Source organism: Lichenostomus cassidix, chromosome 3 (genome assembly GCF_008360975.1).
Source record: "Lichenostomus cassidix isolate B80296 chromosome 3, HeHo_3.0, whole genome shotgun sequence".
Lineage (NCBI taxonomy): Eukaryota > Metazoa > Chordata > Aves > Passeriformes > Meliphagidae > Lichenostomus > Lichenostomus cassidix.
In genome coordinates this window covers 4,564,545-4,582,674 of record NC_139483.1, presented here as the reverse complement: position 1 = coordinate 4,582,674, position 18,130 = coordinate 4,564,545, and the positions used below count along the sequence as shown (strand labels likewise).

General features: G+C 57.0%; 2 protein-coding genes across 2 annotated transcripts; one reads left to right on the top strand and one right to left on the bottom strand.

Annotated features, from left to right (window-relative positions):
• The first annotated feature begins 589 nt into the window (after positions 1 to 589).
• THBD (thrombomodulin) lies at positions 590 to 4,178 on the top strand. The gene has a single exon (XM_085054106.1). It carries the CDS (start codon positions 716 to 718, stop codon positions 2,333 to 2,335), a length of 1,620 nt encoding a protein of 539 aa, XP_084910232.1. The 5' UTR covers positions 590 to 715; the 3' UTR covers positions 2,336 to 4,178.
• Positions 4,179 to 4,727: 549 nt separating this feature from the next.
• SSTR4 (somatostatin receptor 4) lies at positions 4,728 to 7,257 on the bottom strand. The gene is made up of 3 exons (XM_085054107.1): positions 7,042 to 7,257; positions 6,553 to 6,718; positions 4,728 to 6,088 (listed from the first exon to the last, which is right to left on the bottom strand). The coding sequence occupies exon 3, from the start codon at positions 6,039 to 6,041 to the stop codon at positions 4,833 to 4,835; it is 1,209 nt and encodes a 402-aa protein (XP_084910233.1). The 5' UTR covers positions 6,042 to 6,088; positions 6,553 to 6,718; positions 7,042 to 7,257; the 3' UTR covers positions 4,728 to 4,832.
• Positions 7,258 to 18,130: the final 10,873 nt, after the last annotated feature.

The following is an 18,130-nucleotide window of genomic DNA, read 5'->3' as shown; positions in this document are numbered from 1 at the left end:
ATAAATTTTCCCTAAACCATTTCCTTTCATGCTGTCCCTTATTCCCTGGGAACAGATCCCGATCCCACCTGGTTGTCCCCTCCGGTCAGGGATTGTGGAGAGGGAAAAGGTCCCCCCTGAGTGCCCTTTTCCCCAGGCTGAGCCCCTTTCCCAGCTCCCTCTTGGTGCTCCAGCCCCTTCCCAGCTCCAGCACCATCCCTGGACACTCTCCAGCCTTTCTTTCCATGCTGGATCCAAGGGGCTTAAGGGATTTAAACTTTCCAATGCCAGCCCAGGGGGACGGACACCGCCCCGGTCCTGCTGCCACACTGCGGGGGCAATGGCTGACATCCCGGTGGGTTGATGATCACGGCGGGATGAAGACCCCGGCGGGGTGACAATTCCCACCCCGAGGCTCCCTCTCGTGAAACCCCTCTGCGTTTTCCCCCTTTTCCCAAGGATCAGCCCCGTTTTTCCCGGTCCCTCCCGCGGGATGCCCTGCCCGCTCCCGCTCCCCCCGCGCTGCCGGGCGGGCCCCGCCGGGGCGGAGCCGCCGGGAGGATGCGGGAGGGGAGCCGCGGGGGCGGGGGGAGCGCCTGGCCGGGATTCACCGCCGCAATCGCTAGCGGCCCCGGCGGCGCTTCCTTCCCCCGCCGGGGCAGCTATAAAGGGGGCGGCCGGGCGGAGCGGTCCATGCACAGCTCGGCGGCGCCGCCGGCCGCCCCCTCCGCGGGCCATGCGGCCGCTGCTGCCGCTGCTGCTGCTCGGGACGGCTGCGCTGGCGCTGGCCCGGCCGGGGGAGCCGTCGCTGTCCCCCGCGGGCACGCAGTGCGTGGAGCACGAGTGCTTCGCCGTGTTCTGGGACTCCCGGCCCTTCTCCGCCGCCAGCGAGGGCTGCGAGCGGGGCGGGGGGCACCTCATGACCGTGCGCTCCACCGTGGCCGAGGAGGCGATCTCGCTGCTGCTGCAGAACCGCGAGGGGCGGCTCTGGCTCGGGCTGTCGCTGCCATCCTCGGTGGGCTGCACCGAGCCCTCGCAGTGGCTCCGCGGCTTCCGCTGGGTCACCGGCGACCGCAACACCGACTACACCAACTGGGCGCCGTCGGAGCGGCGCTGCGGCGAGCTCTGCGTGACCGTGTCCCGGGAGCTGCGCTGGGAGGAGCGGCGCTGCGAGGAAGCGGCCGACGGCTTCCTCTGCCAGTACAGCTACGGCGGCAGCTGTCCCCGCCTGGCCGCCCCGCACGGCGTCTCCGTCACCTACGCCACCCCCTTCGGCGCCCGCGGAGCGGAGTTCCTGGCGCTGCCTCCGCGCAGCTCGGCGTTCATCCCTGACTTGGGGCTGGAGCTGCGCTGCGAGGAGGACGACAGCGGCGCGGGGCCGCGCTGGGGCCACCACGCGCCGGGAGCTTGGCCCTGCGAGCTGTCCGGCGGAGGATGCGCGGGGACGTGCGGGGAGGAAGGCGGAAGGCCGCGCTGCTCCTGCCCCGAGGGATCGCTGCTGGCCGCGGACGGGCGCGGCTGCCGCTCGCCCTGCGAGGGCGCGCAGTGCCAGCACCACTGCGTGGTGGCCGAAGGCTCCTTCGTGTGCATGTGCTCCGTCGGGTACCGGCTGGGCGCTGACGGCAGCAGCTGCGAGGACATCGACGACTGCGCCGGCGACCCCGGGCTGTGCGAGCAGGAGTGCGTGAACACCCAGGGCGGCTTCGAGTGCCGCTGCCACGCCGGCTACTGGATGGTGGACGGGCACTGCCAGCCGCTGCCGTCCTGCTACGCCGCGCCGTGCCGGCAGCTCTGCGAGGAGCTGGCCCAGGGCTACCGCTGCGCCTGCCGCCCCGGCTACGCCGTGCACCCGCTGGACCCCACCCGCTGCCGCCTGCACTGCGACGCCAGCCAGTGCCCGGCAGTGTGCGACACCGTCGGGGCTTGCGAGTGCCCCGAGGGCTTCGTGCTGGACGACGACGACAAGATGTGCGTCGACTTGGACGAGTGCGACAGCGGGCACTGCCAGTTCAACTGCACCAACATCCCCGGCAGCTTCCAGTGCCACTGTCCCCCCGGCTACGAGCTCCGCGGCATCGACTGCAAGCTCCTCCCGGATGGGGATGGCGAGGAAGTGTTCTCGGGGGATTTGGAGCCCATGCCCAGCCGAGCCCCTCCGAAAGCCGGGCTGCTGCACCCCGGGGTGCTGGTGGGCATCGCCGCGGGTGCCCTGCTGAGCCTGCTGGCCCTGCTGGCTCTGGGCTTCCACCTGGGCAGGAAGGGCTGCCACTCGCACGGCTCCATGGATTACAAGTACAGCGGCCCCCAGGAGAAGGAGCTCGGACTGCAGCCGGTGCCCTCCGAGCAGAAACCGTAGGGACAGCGGGCAGGGCGGACAGCGGGAGGTGGAACTGGGTGACGTTTATTCCCCTTCCCCCGGCCTCCCTGTTGGAATTTTTTAATGATAATTCGGGAAAAGCTGTGATCACCCCGCTCCCCAAAATACTCCCTGCTTCCCAGCCGGCTCTTGGAATGCTGGTGCCGGAGAGAGGGGGAAGAAGAGCACGCAGAGGCTGCTCCATCTCTGCTCCGTTCCTTCTTCCTTGGAGTTCAGCTTTCCTTTTCCCGAGCCGGCGGTCGGGAAAACCGCAAGATAAAACCCAGGAGGGGCGGCTCCGTGTGGAAATGACTTTGAATCCGTGGGATGAGAGCCCCGTGTGACCAAGGTGGGGACTGTGGAAGGACACCTGGACCCCAATCCCTCCTCCGGGAATTGTGTGCCGGGCTGGAGAGGATGGTTTTCCCGAGCTGGGGGGCTCCTACTTCTCTTCGGGATGGGGTTGGTTTTGAGGGGTGATGCGAGAAGGAGCAAAGATGTTTTGGGAAGCACTTGTCACCTTTAGTCCCTGGTGACAGCTCAGTGTCCCCGAGAAGGGGCTCAAATCCCTGATTCCCGTTCCCTCTCGTTGCTTTTTGCGGGATGTGGGGGTTAAATGGAGACACCAGGGCTGCCGGGGTGAGTTTTGTAGGAAAAGTTTGCAGTGCTGCAGAGCCGCATCCAATTCCTTCCCTGATTTTCCACTGTCGTTGCCTTAAACTGTTGGTTTGGGGGTATTTTTATGACCTTTCCTGCCCACAGAAATTTCCCGTTTTCTCTCATCCAGGGCTGACTCTATCTCAAGGCAAAACATTCCCACGGGGCAGAATCCTGTGCACTGCTCATTCCCAGCCACGGATCGAGGGAAATTCTGGAAATTCTGTTTTTCCAGCTCCATCTTTCCCTAGGGAGCCAAGGGGGGTCCTGCTCGGGCGGCTGTCGGAGCGGGAATGTCGGAGCAGGCGCTGACAGCTTTATGCCGGTGAAATATTATCCCAGAGCAGTGGAAGTTTTGGAAGCCTGGGATCAGAGCCAGGGAGTTCTGTTCCCCCACATCCCCCCTTCCCACCCTATAAACTTCCTAGCACGCAGCATACCCCCTGGAATGCTAGACCTCCGCTGCGAATTCCCAGGAAAATCAAAAGAGAGGCATTGTAGGAATTGTAGTTTCCCTAAGAGGTCGTTATCCCGAAAGCCGGATAACTGAGGGTCGTGTCCATGGATCCCTTGGGATGGATTAAAGTGAAACCACATGGAATGACGGCTGTAAATCTATGGATGTGCCAGGTTTATTTTAGGACAATTTGGCTGCAGTGGGAGGGATGGAGCTGTTTTGATTCTCCATGATTACCCAGAAATAGAGAGATGTCAAAACATAAAGGTGTCACTTGGGAAAATATCCAAGGAAAAGGAAGGGAAAGGAAGGAGAAGGGTTCAGAGTGGGAAGACCTTGATAAAAGGCATCATCCCACCTGCAGGATCTGCTTCCCATGGATCTTTCCCTTATCCCACGGGCTGTTTTTCCTGGTCACCCTCTGGTGTCTCGTGGGAAGATTTTGCCCCCACACTCCCAAAAACTCCTCCATTCCCCCTTATCTCGAATTCCTACTGTGGGAGTTTTATCTTATCACAAATTCCTTCTACAGCCTTCCAGTGTGTAGGGATTCTGAATTCCAGAATTCCCGGCATTCTCTGGTTTATTCCCTCTCCCCCCCTCCTCACCCCGCGCTTCCGAAATGTTTGTAAATCCTTATTTATTTATGGGAATTTTACCCTGCGTGATGGAATTGCCACGTGGAGATCCTGCGTGGACACCAATAAAGCTTTGCCAGTCTGGATTAGAGGAACTGCTCAGGGAATGTTCTTTCTCCCCTTCCCAAGAATTCCTCCGGAAATCCGGGAAAACCCCGGGGCATTCAGGGCAGCACTGGGATGAAAACATTCGCCCCTGGTTACTTCCCCAGTGGGATTAAAATGGGAGGAATGAATCATAAATAATGGACCACACGGATAACATTCCAAGGACAAAGTTAAACCCCAAATAAGATGGAAGTGGCTCATCCCATGGGACCTCAGTGCTGTTCCTCACCCGGGGGCTTCAAGTTCACCAAAATGTGGTTCTCCTGTCTTTTCTTGTGGAAATCTGGTCCTGGGTGTGCCAAAATCCTGGGGATTTTGGGGGGGAGGTGTGTACGATGGGATCTCATTCTGCCGCAGATGCAGCACAGCAGATGGGCTTTGGGTTTTTTTCCCTGTCTCTCGGGAAGAAATGGGGATTTATTATTTATCCATCAGGAGAGACACGTGTTCCATAACATTTTGGGATCGCCCCCATCCCCGCTCTGGGCTCCCGGCTGCCGGGATAACGGCAATAACCACTCGATCCACGGAATTCACTCCATCCCAGGCCAGTCTTATGGCTTTTTATTTCGGAGGGCGGCCCACGCCGGGCCCTCTCCATCCGCGATCCCCTTTCACCCCCGACCTTCGGGGTCCCCTAGAAGGGCGTGGTTTTGGGGAGCAGCGCTCCGGGCGCGCAGCAGGGCTGGGGGCGCGGGGGCTCCTGCGGGCAGGGCAGCGGGGGACACACGCAGCCCTTGTCGCCGCGGGGCGTCGCGCGGTAATCCAGCGGCTCCTCCTCGTCCTCGCCGTCGCCTCCGCCGCCGTCCCCGGCGCGGCGGCAGCAGCACGGGCCGGCGTGGCGGCAGCGGCGCAGCACGCCGTGGAAGGAGCGGCGGAAATTGTCGGAGAGCAGCCCGTAGAGGATGGGGTTGGCGCACGAGTTGGAGTAGCTGAGCAGCAGCGAGGCGCCGTGCGCGCCGGCGTGCAGCCGCCCGGGCAGCAGCAGGCTCAGCAGCTGCACCACGTAGAACGGCAGCCAGCACAGCACGAACGCGGCCACCACGGTGGCCACCAGCCTCGTCAGCTGGCCCTCGGAGCGCCGCCGCCGCTGCCAGCCCTCGCCCCGCGCCGCCGCCCGCAGCTTGGCGGCCAGCAGCGCGAAGCACAGCGCCATGGCCGCCACGGGCAGCACGAAGCCCAGCGCGCTGCTGTACGCCACGAACGCGGCCGCCCACGCCGGGCTGGGCCACAGCAGGTTGCAGGCCACGGCGCGGCCGTCGCGGGCCACCGGCGTGCCGGCGAACAGCGGGATGGGCGAGGCGGCCAGCAGGGCCAGCAGCCAGGCGGCGGCGTTGACCAGCTTGGCCACCCGCGGGCGGCCGTAGGAGGCGGCGCGCAGCGGGTGCACCACGGCGATGTAGCGGTCCAGGCTGAGCACGGCCAGCACGAAGACGCTGCCGAACATGTTGAGGCCGTCCACGCCCAGCACGGTGCGGCAGAGCGCCCGGCCGAAGGGCCAGCGCCGCAGCGCCGCCGCCGCCGCCGCGAAGGGCACGCTGAGCATCAGCAGCTCGTCGGCGATGGCCAGGTTGAGCAGGTAGATGTTGGTGGCCGTGCGCATCTTGGCGTAGCGCAGGATGACGAAGATGACCAGCGCGTTGCCCAGCAGCCCCAGCAGGCACAGCAGGCCGTAGGTGCACTGGAGAGCCACCATTCCCGCGATTCCCAGCGCGTTCCCGCCGCGCTCCGGGATTCCCGCCTCGCCCGCCGCGCTGCTGTTGGGGGGCGGCTCGGAGCTGGCCCAGCTGGAGATGCTCCAGAGGGGAATTCCATCCGCCAGGAGCTGCTCGGCTTCCGCGCTCATGGCGGGAGGTGATCCATGGACGGGAGAGCGCCGGGAATGGGAGCGGCCTGCGGGCAGGGCACAGGGATGAGAGAACGAGGTGAGAGCCGCGGTGCTTGGAAATCCCAGTCCCCTCATTCCCCGTGGATTGGGAACCTCCGTCTGCCACCCCCTGACTCCCTTCCTGGGATCGATCCCCTCCCTGCCAGGACACCTCCACGTCATTCCCAAGGGCTGCAGCATCCCATTTCCTTGGGATCTCGTGGGCTGTGGGATGGGCATTAGCCCTGCGTGGGGCTCCTCAAACCAGGTGGGATGGCCTGGGAATCAATGCCAGCCCGGCCTGGGAATCGATCCCAATTCGGCCTGGGAATACATCCCAACCCGGCCTGGGAATCCATCCCAACCTGGCCTGGGAATCAATCCCAACACGGCCTGGGAATCAACGCCATCCACCTTAAGGAGCCCCCGCAAATCCCAGGATTTCATTCACCCTGCCTGCGAAGGAGAAAGCGAGCCGGGAGTATTTTACCTCTCAGTATTCCAGGGATTGAAGGAGCCTCACGCCTTCCTCCCGGGGGGAAGCAGCCGCTGGGGGAATGTTGGAAAAGATAGGTGACAGGAAGATGCTCCTGTGGGATCCGTCGCCGACGGAAAGTCCTGTTTGACCTGGATCAGATGACCGGGAATATCCGGACCTTTTAAAGCGAAAGATGGAGCAGGGATGGACCCGCGGGATCCTCTCCCTCTCCCGCATCCCTACGCCGCAGGCATCGGCTTTCCATGAAAAAAGGAACGCAGCGCAACTTTCCGCTCCAGGGTTTCCGCTGGAAAACAGCGCAGTGCCCTCCGCCCTCCTCCCGCCGGGCTGCGCTGTCCTGCGGCTCCCGGCTGGAGCATTCCCGCTCCAGCGGCTCCTTCCCGGCGCTGCGGAGGGCGGGATCGGCAGCCCGATCCCACCCCTCACCTTCCCCCCCCGCATCCCAAATCCCGCATCCCGAATCCCGCAGCCCGCCCTCACATCCCCCCGCGGATGCCTCGGGGTGGGGAGGCAGGAGATGGAAAGGGAATGGTTGCCTCGGCAACGCATCCCGCATTCCTGCCGCGCATTCCCGCCTTCCCGGCGCTCATTCCCAGCGCTGCAGGGCCCCCCCGGCTCCTTCCCGCTGGATCCCCAAGCACTGCGGCTCTGCATCCTGGGATTCCGGCCATGGAGAGGTGGGGACCAGCCCAGCCTGGCCCCACATCCAAACCCACCGGGAATTTCATCCCAAACCGGAGCCTCCGCTGGAATTGGGGGTGCGAGGAGTAAAAATGGGAGGAAATTCCGTCTTTTGTTTTGGATGAGAGGGATCCAGGGAATCTTTGTGCCAAGACATCCCTGGCAGCAGCTCAGCCCAGGTCATGGAATCATAGAATCATGGAATCAAAGAGTAATGGAATCATGGGATCATAGAGTAATAGAATCATGGAATCATGGAATGGCTGAAGTTGGAAAAGCCCTCTAAGGTTATGGAATCCAGTGTTATTCCAGCACCCCCAAGGCCACCACTGATCCATGTCCCCAAGTGCCACATCCACATGGTTTTAAATCCCTCTGGGAATAGGGATTCCACCATTGCTCTGGGAGAAAAGTTTTCCCTATATCCAACCTAAACCTCCCCTGAGGCCATTTCCTCTAATCCTGTCTTTTATTCCCTGGGAGCAGAGCCCAATTCCTACCTTATTCCTGTCAGGGAGTTGTAGGGAATGGGATCCCCCCTCCCCAGTCCTCCTTTTTTCCAACATGCCCAGCTCCCTCAGCTGCTCCTCATCCAATTTATCCCAACTCAGGCCAGGAAACGATGGAGCAAACTTGTCTCAGTCATCCTAAAATCACAGCATTGGGAGGTTTTTTTTGGGAATTTGGAGCTGGCTGGACGAGCCCATCTGGGACCTGATTGCTGGGATGGGAATAGGGATAAACATCCATATGATATCCCTGGGAATGGGCTTGGAAATCCTGGGAAAACAGGTGGAATTTTTCCTCGCTGCTTAAATCTATGACCGTGGTTAATGGTGCAGCTGGCACAGATCCCGCTGGGAATATCCGTGATCCAGGGAATGCTGGCACTCCATCTCCACTCCCGCCCCCCCTAATTCCATGGGGTGTTCCAGTGGGATAAAGGACACCGGGATCCCGCTGTGCTGACACAGAAATTCCCGGGTGCCAGCCCAGGAGCTGCGGGCGTTCCCGTTCCAGCCGGAGACCGGAAAACATGGAAGTAAACAATGGAAGTGGCCGCAGATTCCATGGGCCCCTCCACCTCCCAGAGCAACGGGAAACCTTTCAATGCTCCTTTACCGTAAAGGAGGAAACTCCTCCATGGATCTGAGCCGCCCTCTGATCCCAGAATTCCACGGAAAAGCGCTGAGTTGGGTGCAGCAAAAATAACCTTGGATGCAGGGGCACAATTCCAGGTGGCTGCAGCCTCGCTGTGGGATAAGGATGCTCTGATTAGGAAGCTTCGGCTTTCTTCCCGTTGCATGCATATCCATAAAATCCTGGGATATCCCTAGTAGGAAGGGACCCACATGGAGTCCTAAAAATTTTGGGATTCTCCCCAACCCCATCCTCAGGAGCTGCCCCAGATCCCAACCTTGGAGCCTGCTCTGATGCCAAAGGAAAAGTGGGATTTGCTCCGTGCATCCCAAGGAATCTGTGGTTCTTGGGATCAGCAGTTCTGGGATTATAAAATCTGGGTTTGTAGGAAGCCTCTAAATCAAGGAATTCCAAGGAAACAGTCCTGGGATTTAGTGGGATATGGTTTTCCATATGGTGTCTAAGGAAATTGTTTACCTCTCCTTATCATGGAATTCATTTTCCTCTTTATTCCCATTATCCCTGACCAGACATCCCTGTCCTGCTCCCCCCCCCTCCCCCACCCCAGGACTGGATCTCAAATCCACACCAAGGAGTTGGAAAAAGTGGGGGAAAAGGAGAGGAACCTGTGGATGCTGGGAATTAAGGAATCTGTAAATGGGGTGGGATTTTCCTGGACGAATTCCCATTTTAATGGTTCCAGGGGCTCCTCAGGTGGGATTTTCCTGGAGGGATTCCCATTTAAGGGGTCCTGTTCCCCTTTTCCAGGTAAATCCCCCATGGAATCCCTCGACACGGGGCTTTTCCACCCCTTGGATCTTCCCCGAGCCTTCAACAATTCGGAATCCATGAATTCCACACAATCCCACAATAGTTTGGAAGGAATCTTAAAGGACGCCGAGTTTCAGCCCCACTTCCATGAGCTGCTCCCAAATTCCCTGCCTGCTCCCCCCTCTCCTTCCTGATTTTCCTGAGGAAAGCCCGAAACGTGGAGATTTGCTGCCCTCTCCTGGGAGCCGACAAATCCCAGGATTTGGGATGCTTGGAAGCGTTGGATCCTTGTGCTTTGGATTTTTTTAAATGCCAAATACAATCTCCAGGTCATTCCCAGGAAAGGCAAGAAGTGTGGGAATAGGATCCTTCCCAAATTCCAGATGAGCAAATTTTGAATCTTTTTTTCTCTTCCTAAACCCCCAAATTTTTGGGAAAAGTGGGAAAACCTGGATTAGGAACAGGTTCTTGGCCGAAGTCTGACCTTGTTTTTTAGGAGGAGAGCTTGAAACTTCCCAAACTTTTTTTCCCTCCTAACTTGGAACTTTCTACTTCCTCCTGGGGGAAAAAAATTCAGGAATTTTTTATGGGAAAGAAAGGAATTCCCAAGCATTCCTGTGAGATTTATGACTTTATTGGAGACATGTTTTGGGAGAATCCCTGGATGAAGAGTCAGGGGAGAAAAAAGGGGGATTTATTCCTTTCAGGAATTTATAAAGTGAATATCCCAAAAATATAAAGAAAGCCTGGAATTTCGATGGTGTCTGGATCCTACATGTCACTTCCATGGATCCCTGGGTGCTCCTCAGGGTGTTTTCCCATCGTTTTCTCCCTGGAAAACCTGGATTCCGTTTGAAAGCCTCCGTTTCCCCTTCCCGGTGGGAGAGGAGGCAGCGTTATCCCGGCGGGAAGTGGAGCCGGAGGTCAGGGCCTCACTCCCGATGCCAGGTGGGAGCTGGGATGTGTTTATCCAGTCTGGGATCCACACTGGAGTTCCTTATTCCCGGTCTGGCGCTTTTCCCGGGAGCTCCTGGGCTCTGGCAGCCGCTGCCACATTCCAGGCCCTGCTCAATGCTCCTGTGTCTGCTCCTCCAGAGAATTCCCACTGGGCCAGGGGAGCGGGATGCAGGGATGGGGGATATCCGTGGTGTCCCAAAGCACGGGGATCCCGGGATTGAGGATCCGGCTTTGGGATGAGGAATGCAGGAGCCAGGGAAGCTCCAGCGGCTCTTCCTGATCCTTCCCGTGGGATGGCAGACGTGGCACAGGCTGGATGCGGGATGTGGGATGCTCCAGCTGTATTCTGTCTTTCCTGTCCCAAATCCCTTGGCTCCCGGTGCGGAGTTCAGCCATCGTTCCTAAGCTTCGCTCCCAAAGTGCTGGGGTTTGTCCTCGATTCCCAAATCCTGGATTTCTTGACAGGGAATTCTGGAAAATTCCCCTGAGAAAGCAGGGAAGGGGCCCCTCCTGAATCCTGGGAATTGGCAGTCTCAAAGGAATATTCCTTAAAGAAAGATGCTTCCATGCAAGAAACATGGATTTTTCCCAGCTCCAGGAACAGGAAGCATCCCCTGAATTCCACATCATCCCAAACCAGACCAACTTGGGAAGCTGAGGGTGGAGAGGGAAGGAATTCCATGAATTATCCATTGCCCTGCTCTGGTCTGATCCCAGCCACAAGGATCCTCAACTCCCAAGAAATTTGGGGATGACAAGGCAATTCCCTCTGGCCCTTTTCCACAAATCTGCTGGAAAAAATTCCTCCCAGGTTTGGAAGGATAAGAAATCCTAATTCATATTTAAACAGCACCTGGAATTTGCCAAAATCCCACTGGATTCAATGGCAATGGATGAGCTTGGATTTCCAATGTGGAAATGACAAAGGAGGTCTGGGAAGCAAATTCCACAGGAATTTGGGCCAGGAACAAGGTGTTCTCCTTGATGGGAACTCTGTATCCCAAAACTGATGGAAAGGGAAATAACTGGCAACAGGGAATGGAGGAAAGGCAGTGACAGCTCCATGTGAAATCCCTGCATATTCCCAAGTTTCTCCCTCGCGGTGCCTTTGCTCCAGGGATTTTTTGGGAAGAGCAGGATGGAGCCAGGACAGAGGCATGCATTATCCACCCTAAGTCCAGGATGACATCCCCTTTCCACTCCCTCATTCCATAATAATTTTGGAGCTCTGGATCCGGAGGCTTTGCCACTTCCTATGGGCTCCTGGAGGTTTTCCTGGCTGCCAGGCTGGGGGCATTGGGAAATTTTATGGCAAAGGTGGCTGGGAATGAATGGAGCCCAGAAAAGCTGGAGCAGCTCCAGAGGGAGGGAATCAGAGAGCTGGGAAACTTCCCATGGTCCCAGAGTCGGGGTGGGGACACTGGGATGGGCTGGAACACCTGGAAATCTTGGATTTCACACCTGGATATGCCCTCACCGGGAAGTTGCTCCTTCTTTTTGTTCGAGTATTGTTTTATCTTCCTGCTCAAATCCACGGATTCTCCCCTTTTCCAGCCTTTCCCACAGCCTGGATCACCCCCTACGGGAGGAGAGGCTGCAGTGCTTTTCCCGGGAATCCCAGCTGCTCATCCCATGAGGAAACCACCCCTAACCCCCCCCATCCCCCGCGCTTCCCAAATTCTGGCACTGGGGCAGGAAAGCCGCTGCCACGTCAAACCCACCTGCAAACGGCTGGAAAAAGCTCTGGAAAACATGGAAAATCGCTTCCTTTTCCTGGCAGCAGCTCCTAATTGTATCCTTCCACGGTTTTCCTGGTTTTCCAGGAGTGATTTTTCCCTTAAATCCTGCTTTTCCCACTCGGCTCTGCCCCGGCACCAGCTGGTTGGGAAAGAATTCCCTGATGAGAACTGGGCTGGAGTGGCATTCCCAAGGGAATGTCCCGGTGCTCCCAATCCCTTCCCAGAATCCCTGTGTCCCTCAGAAAGCACCCTCCTGCTGGATATCCCATGGAATTCAGCTCCAGGAGTATTTTTCTCCTGGATCCCTGTGCTCATCCTCTGCCAGAGGGTCGGGAAGGGCAGAAATTCCCAAAAGAGCTTCTGATTCCCCGGGATGTGGTTCCTGCAAGCCACGACCCTGATCCCGGTGGCCAAGAGGGAATTTGTGGCATGGATCCCATCCCTGTGGAATCCTCCCTGAGCTGGTTGATCCCACAGAAAACAACCAGGAAAAGGTGGATTTGCTGCTGGTTTTGGGAGCTGGAGCAGCTGGTGGGACAAGGAGAGGGATAAACCCCAAAGGAAAGCTGGGAATATCCAGGAAGCAGCCAGAATTCCCCAAATCAGCAGTGAATCCATCTTTTCCTGGTAGGCCTTGTTCCCTGTTCCCAGAGCAGAGGAAATGGCAGGATTTTAGGGATTGGATAATCCTGGATCTGACAATGGGCCTGACTTTTCCAGACATTCTGATCCTTGTATCCCACAGCTGGGAATGTGCCAGGAATTGCTCTTGTGGATCCTTACAATGATTCAGGATCTGCTGTGGGAATTTGGGAATGCGTCCCTAAAAAAATATTTTGAAAAACCTGGAATTTCAGTGGGGTTTGAATCTGCTCAAATGCTGGGAAATTCCAGTGGGCTATGGGAAGAAAGGAAGGGAAAAGGGAGGAAAAAGGAAGGAAAAGTGAAGGGAAAAGGAAGGAAATGCTCTTTTCCTTCTCTTCACTTTTATCCATGGGATGAATCAATAAAAACATGGGAATAGGGAATGGGATGATCCTGGCTCTGCCAATGGGCCTCACTGCTCTGGACATGCCTCCATGTGCAATCCAACGGGATAATCCATGTATCCTACAGCTGGGACTGTGCCAGCAATTGATGCTGCAGATCCTTACAACGATGCAGGATCTGCTGTGGGAATTTGGGAATGCTTTCCCTAAAAAAATACTTAACAACCCATGGAATTTAAGTTGGGTATGAATTCACCCGAACGCAAGGAAAAAAGGAAGGGAAAAGGAAGGGAAAAGGAAGGGAAAAGGAAGGGAAGAGGAAGGAAATGCTCTTTTCCTCCCCTTTGCTTTTATCCATGGGATGGATAAATAAAAATGTGGGAACAGAAATGGGAAGGATGATGCAAGGAGCGGGATTTGGGATGGGAGCTGTGATATTGCAGGGAAAATGACCCGGCACGGCAGGAATTAAAATAATGTCATTCCTGTTTGCTCTGGCTCCTGCTTAATCCGCCAGGAACCCTGACATTTCCCAAAGAATTCTGCACCTCGGGAAGTTCGGAAAAATGCCGCAACGTGACAAAAGCGAGGGGATGTTGGATCTGGCACGAATAAACTGGAAGCAGGACGGGATCTGTGTCCTGCAGATGGATGGGAACTGGATGCAATCCCGTGTCTGTGGTTGGATTGGGATAATGGGAATGTGGGATCCAATGGGATGGTTTGTGGTTATTGCTGTTCCAGCGCCAGTGAAAGCACGGCTGTGCGCCGACCCCAACCCAGCTTTTCCAGGGATTTGGGGATTTTTTGGGTATTTAACGTGTTGGAATGAAAAACTGGGATGTGAAAGGCAAGGCAAGAGCCAGAGGTTTTTCTCTGGAATTCCACTGCTTATGGTGCTCCTTTTCCTCAGGGAATGTGGGGAAGGGGATCCGAAGGCTTATCCTCAGCTGTGCTGCCCCTTTCCCTCATGGAGTATGGGCTGGGAAGGGGATCCAGGGCCAGATCCGAGCCGGAGCTGGGCCACAGCTCTGTCAGGATCCACGGAGGAGCTCATTTGCTGGGATAATTGTATGCTTTGCCCTTAAGCGTATTGATTCGGAAAAGTTAATCAGGACCATTTGGAAGCGCTTCCATGAAAAAACAGAAAATCCCATTAAACTGATTAAAACTGAATCCATCTTAAATAACCCCCTGCTCCTTAAAAATGTTGAAACAGGGAATTGTATTCAAATAAAATTATTGCAGTCAAACACGGCCGCCGGCAGCTCCCACCTGCCGACGTGGCCGCGGAATTCTGGGATCACGGGAATGCCGGGAAGGGACAAATATCTTTTTTCTGGGACAAATCCTTGGGAGGCTGAACTGGGGGCAGGGAGGGAGTGCTGTGGCCACATCTAAGAGAGGGATGGGGCACAACCTTCTGTTTTCCATGGAAATCAGGGAAAAATTCCTTGTGGAAAATGTTGTAAAGAGGCTGCCCAGGGTAGTGATGGAATCCCAGTTCCTGGAGGGATTTAAAACATGGGAATGTGGTTTAGTGGTGGGGGAATGGTTGGACTTTTCCAGCCTTAGTAGCTCTGGGATTCCTTGTTTTCCCTGAAAAAATGAGGCTTCGTATCTGTCTATTCCCAAAAACATCAGATTCTGTGGCTGCCCTGAGGCTGGGGAACATTCCTGGAGATTTTAAACTGAAACCTGGGAAGCTCCTGGAAAATTATTCTTTTGGAAGGGCCCAACTTGAGATGCAGTTTGGGCCCTGCTCATCTGACACTTGGAATCCCAAAGGATTTGGGATGGATGGAATTGGGATTTTCCAAACCTGGAAGCTCTGGGCTGCAGGTAGAGCTCCTCTTTCCATGTGAAAGTGCTGCAGGAGGAGACTGGGATAGTATGGGATGTCAGGGAAACCCCTGGGATGTGCCTTGGGATTTGTCTTGTCCTGGGAGCCACAGGGCAGAGAACCCCCGTGACGTCAGCACCTGGAATGACACAATTCCTTTGGGGAGGAGGGAGGAGGTAGGGCTGATCCTGGCAGTATTCCCACCCCTGCCATCCCATGCTGAGTTCCCCAAATTGCCTCTTCCCCCCCACCCCCCCGAAAAAAAAGCCTGCTCTTGGAGCAAGGCATCTTTGGGAGTTTTGTTGGAATTCCAGCATAGAGAATGTGGCAGTGGGAGCTGATTCCAGCTGTCTGAGGAACTGGGAAGGCCTTATCTGCCTGGAGTTCAGGATTATCCCTGATTTCATCACTCAGCCGGAGCACACCAGGAGATTACAGGGATTGCTCCCAGTTCACTTCCAAATAGGTTGATTTTCCCTTTGGAGCTTCCTGTCTCCTGCTTGATGAATCCCGAGTGGTATCCACAATTTTTGCCTTTCCAGGGAACAATAACCACATCCCGAGGGAAGGATGGGAATGATGCCACCAGCTCCCATCCTGAGCTCTGTGCAGGGACCTATGCTGAAGGATTCTGATCATCCCACTCGGGCTAGTCTGAGGTTTGATTCCCCATTCCCAAAGTTTTCCAAATAGGACAGGCTCTGGCACAGCGAGATATAAAATTCCATAGGGATGTTTTAGAACTTGGCACGGGAAGTGTGTCCCATGCCCATGGATACGTCCTTGGCATGAACTTCTTCCTTGTCAAAAACCCCCTTTTTGGATAACCAAAGGTTTTCCATAGGCAAATCCTATCGGGAAATGCTTGGAAAACATTCTCAGGCATGTGGTGGGATTCTGGGGTGTCCAGGAGTGTCCTGATCCTGTGGATCAGGGTTTTCTGGGAGACCCAGAGGGTGACTGCACAGGGAAGTCGGAGCTGATCGAAGGGATTGAATCCTTCGGGATGGACCCAGCAGCAGCGGGATGAGCTGTGGGCACCTTTCCCTATTCCCACTGTTTCAACGGATGCTTTCTCCTGAATTTTGTCCTAGTTCCTGTGAGCAGGGATGGATGAGCATCCCGAATTCCCAGCCCTGACCTCCCCGGAGCTGCCAGGCTGCTTTATCTCCTTGCGGCATTCCCAACAAAGGAGGTGCCCGCGGCGGCCGTTTGTCACCGCCTTGTTCCCGACTGCGGGAATAAATCCTGAATCCCTGCTTCCCTCCCTTCCCAAGGCCGGCGGGCGGGTGCCAGCCGAGCCCCCCTAATCCAACAGCGGGAGCATCCCACAGTGGGATCAGCGGGAAGCCGGGATAATGGGGAGCCCATTTCCATCTGCATGGAGCAGCGGGATGCAGGGATGCTTCCTGAATCCACATCCTGGCTTCCCTACCCTCCCAGGTGCTGTTTGCCCACCGAGGCGCCGGCCTTGGAAGCAGCTGCGCATCCCAGGGCCAGGAAATATCCCGCTCCTCATCCTCTTCCCGCTCCGGGGGCCCTGCATCACAAGGCCCGCGGTATTTCCTTGGAAGGGGGGGCTGTGTTTGCCGGGATCCCCGGGAGATGATGAGGTGTTAATGGGAGCAGGGATTGGGACAGGGATGGAGGGCACTCAGGGGGTCACGGCTGCATCCCGATTTCCCAGCCACCTGGGAAAAGCCAGTGTGACATCCCCTCTCCGCCCCCAACCACCCCCCAAGCCTAAAAGGGCAAGGAGTGGAAGTTCGGGATGCAGGGATGCCTCAGGGGGCAGGGATGGTCCCTGTGGATTGGGAATGTTATCCTGTTAGGGGGCCTTTTGTGATGGAAGCGGAGGGGGAAAAAGGGGGGCAGTGAAAGTCGTGTGCTCCAGTGAAAGTTGGGATGCTCCGGTGCCCTCACCGGGAAAGCTGGGATGCTCACTGTGGCAATTGGGACGCTTTGGCACCCTCACCCCGAAAGCTGGGATGTGCCTGCACGCTCCCATGAAAACTGGGATGAACCCCAGGTGTAAAGCGGAATCCCAGTGCTCCATGAGGTACATCCCGGTGGATGAGGACACTCCCAGCACATCCACAGCCGATATCTCTGGAGATAAGGAGCAGCCCCGCCATTCCCATGCGGAGCCGGGATTGATGAGCTGTGGAGTGCTCCCGGGTCCTCTCCAGAGTGGATTTGTCCCGGTGGGAGACCTCGGGAAGCTCTGTCTCCTCGGCGGAGATTGAATCAGCTGGAAGATGGGGCTGGAAAGGTTAGGATGGAGACAGGGAGGCTGCTCCAGCAGATAAGCGGAATTCTCGCTGCTTCCCAGTGGGATGAGGGCTGGGTGGGGCTGGATCATCGCATGGCCCCAGGGAATGAGTTTTCCTTGCTGGAAAAGGGAAGCCAGCAGCTCCTGCCGGGGTCCAACTGACCTCCTCGGACTGGAAGCAGCTCCTGGGGTTTTGGAATACCTCCTTTCCAAGCTAGGATCATTTAGGATTTTTGGCATGGAGTGGGAGGATGAGGGGGAAAAGCTGGAGGAGGGTGGATTCAGGTTGGATATTAGGGAGAAATCCTTCCCTGGGAAGGTGGGGAGGCCCTGGAAGAGTTTTCCCAGAGAAGCTGTGGCTGCCCCTGGATCCCTGGCAGTGCCCAAGACCAGGTCGAACAGGGCTTGGAGTAGCCTGGGATAGTGGAAGATGTTCCTGCCATAGCAGGGGTGGAATGGGATGAGCTTTAAGCTCCCTTTCAACCCAAACCCTTTTGGGTTTCCATGGTCCATGAAAAAAATAAAATTAAGACCTTACGGATATTCCAGGGCCAGCCGTGATGTCCTGCCCCACAACTTTGCTTCCACAGGACTGGAATTGCCAGTGGAAGAACAAATCCCTGGGTGTGCCACGTGCCACCAGTCCGGCAGCTCCCGAAATCTCTCGGCACACACCTGGCCGGGGGGGGGCTCCATCCCTGCTCCCAAAAACGCTGGAAATAGCAGCAGCTCTGTTGATTCACAACCACAGCCCTGACTTCCCTGCTCCGGATCCGAGGTGTTTTTTTTAACAATCCTCCCTTTTTCCCGGTGAGCCGAGGGCACACGGAGCGGCCAGGGCTCCCCTGGATATTCCCGGGGGGCCGCGCCAGCTCCTCTTTTCCCCCTTGGAAAAACAACCCGCGGTGCCCTGAGCATAAAAAGCTTTTGTGTGGCGGGGCCTGGATCCCTTGGGAATGGCATGGGGATCGCACCCTGGGCAGGGAAGGGCTGGAGCCGCCCTGGGAGCCCCAGCCATCCCGCAGGGTGATGCCTCCCCGCGCCAGCCCCGGCAGGAATGTTTGCTGTCACCGCAGCCTGCGGCAGGGAAATATTTTCCAAGGAAAAAAAGGCCTCCCAGTGTATTCCGCGCCGCCGGCTTCCAGCGGCCTCTGTAGCCGTCTTGTTCTGCCGCTGC

Excerpts from the sequence above, each read along its gene's own strand:
- SSTR4 (XM_085054107.1), bottom strand. The coding sequence starts at position 6,041 with ATGAGCGCGGAAGCCGAGCAGCTCCTGGCGGATGGAATTCCCCTCTGG.
- THBD (XM_085054106.1), top strand. The coding sequence starts at position 716 with ATGCGGCCGCTGCTGCCGCTGCTGCTGCTCGGGACGGCTGCGCTGGCG.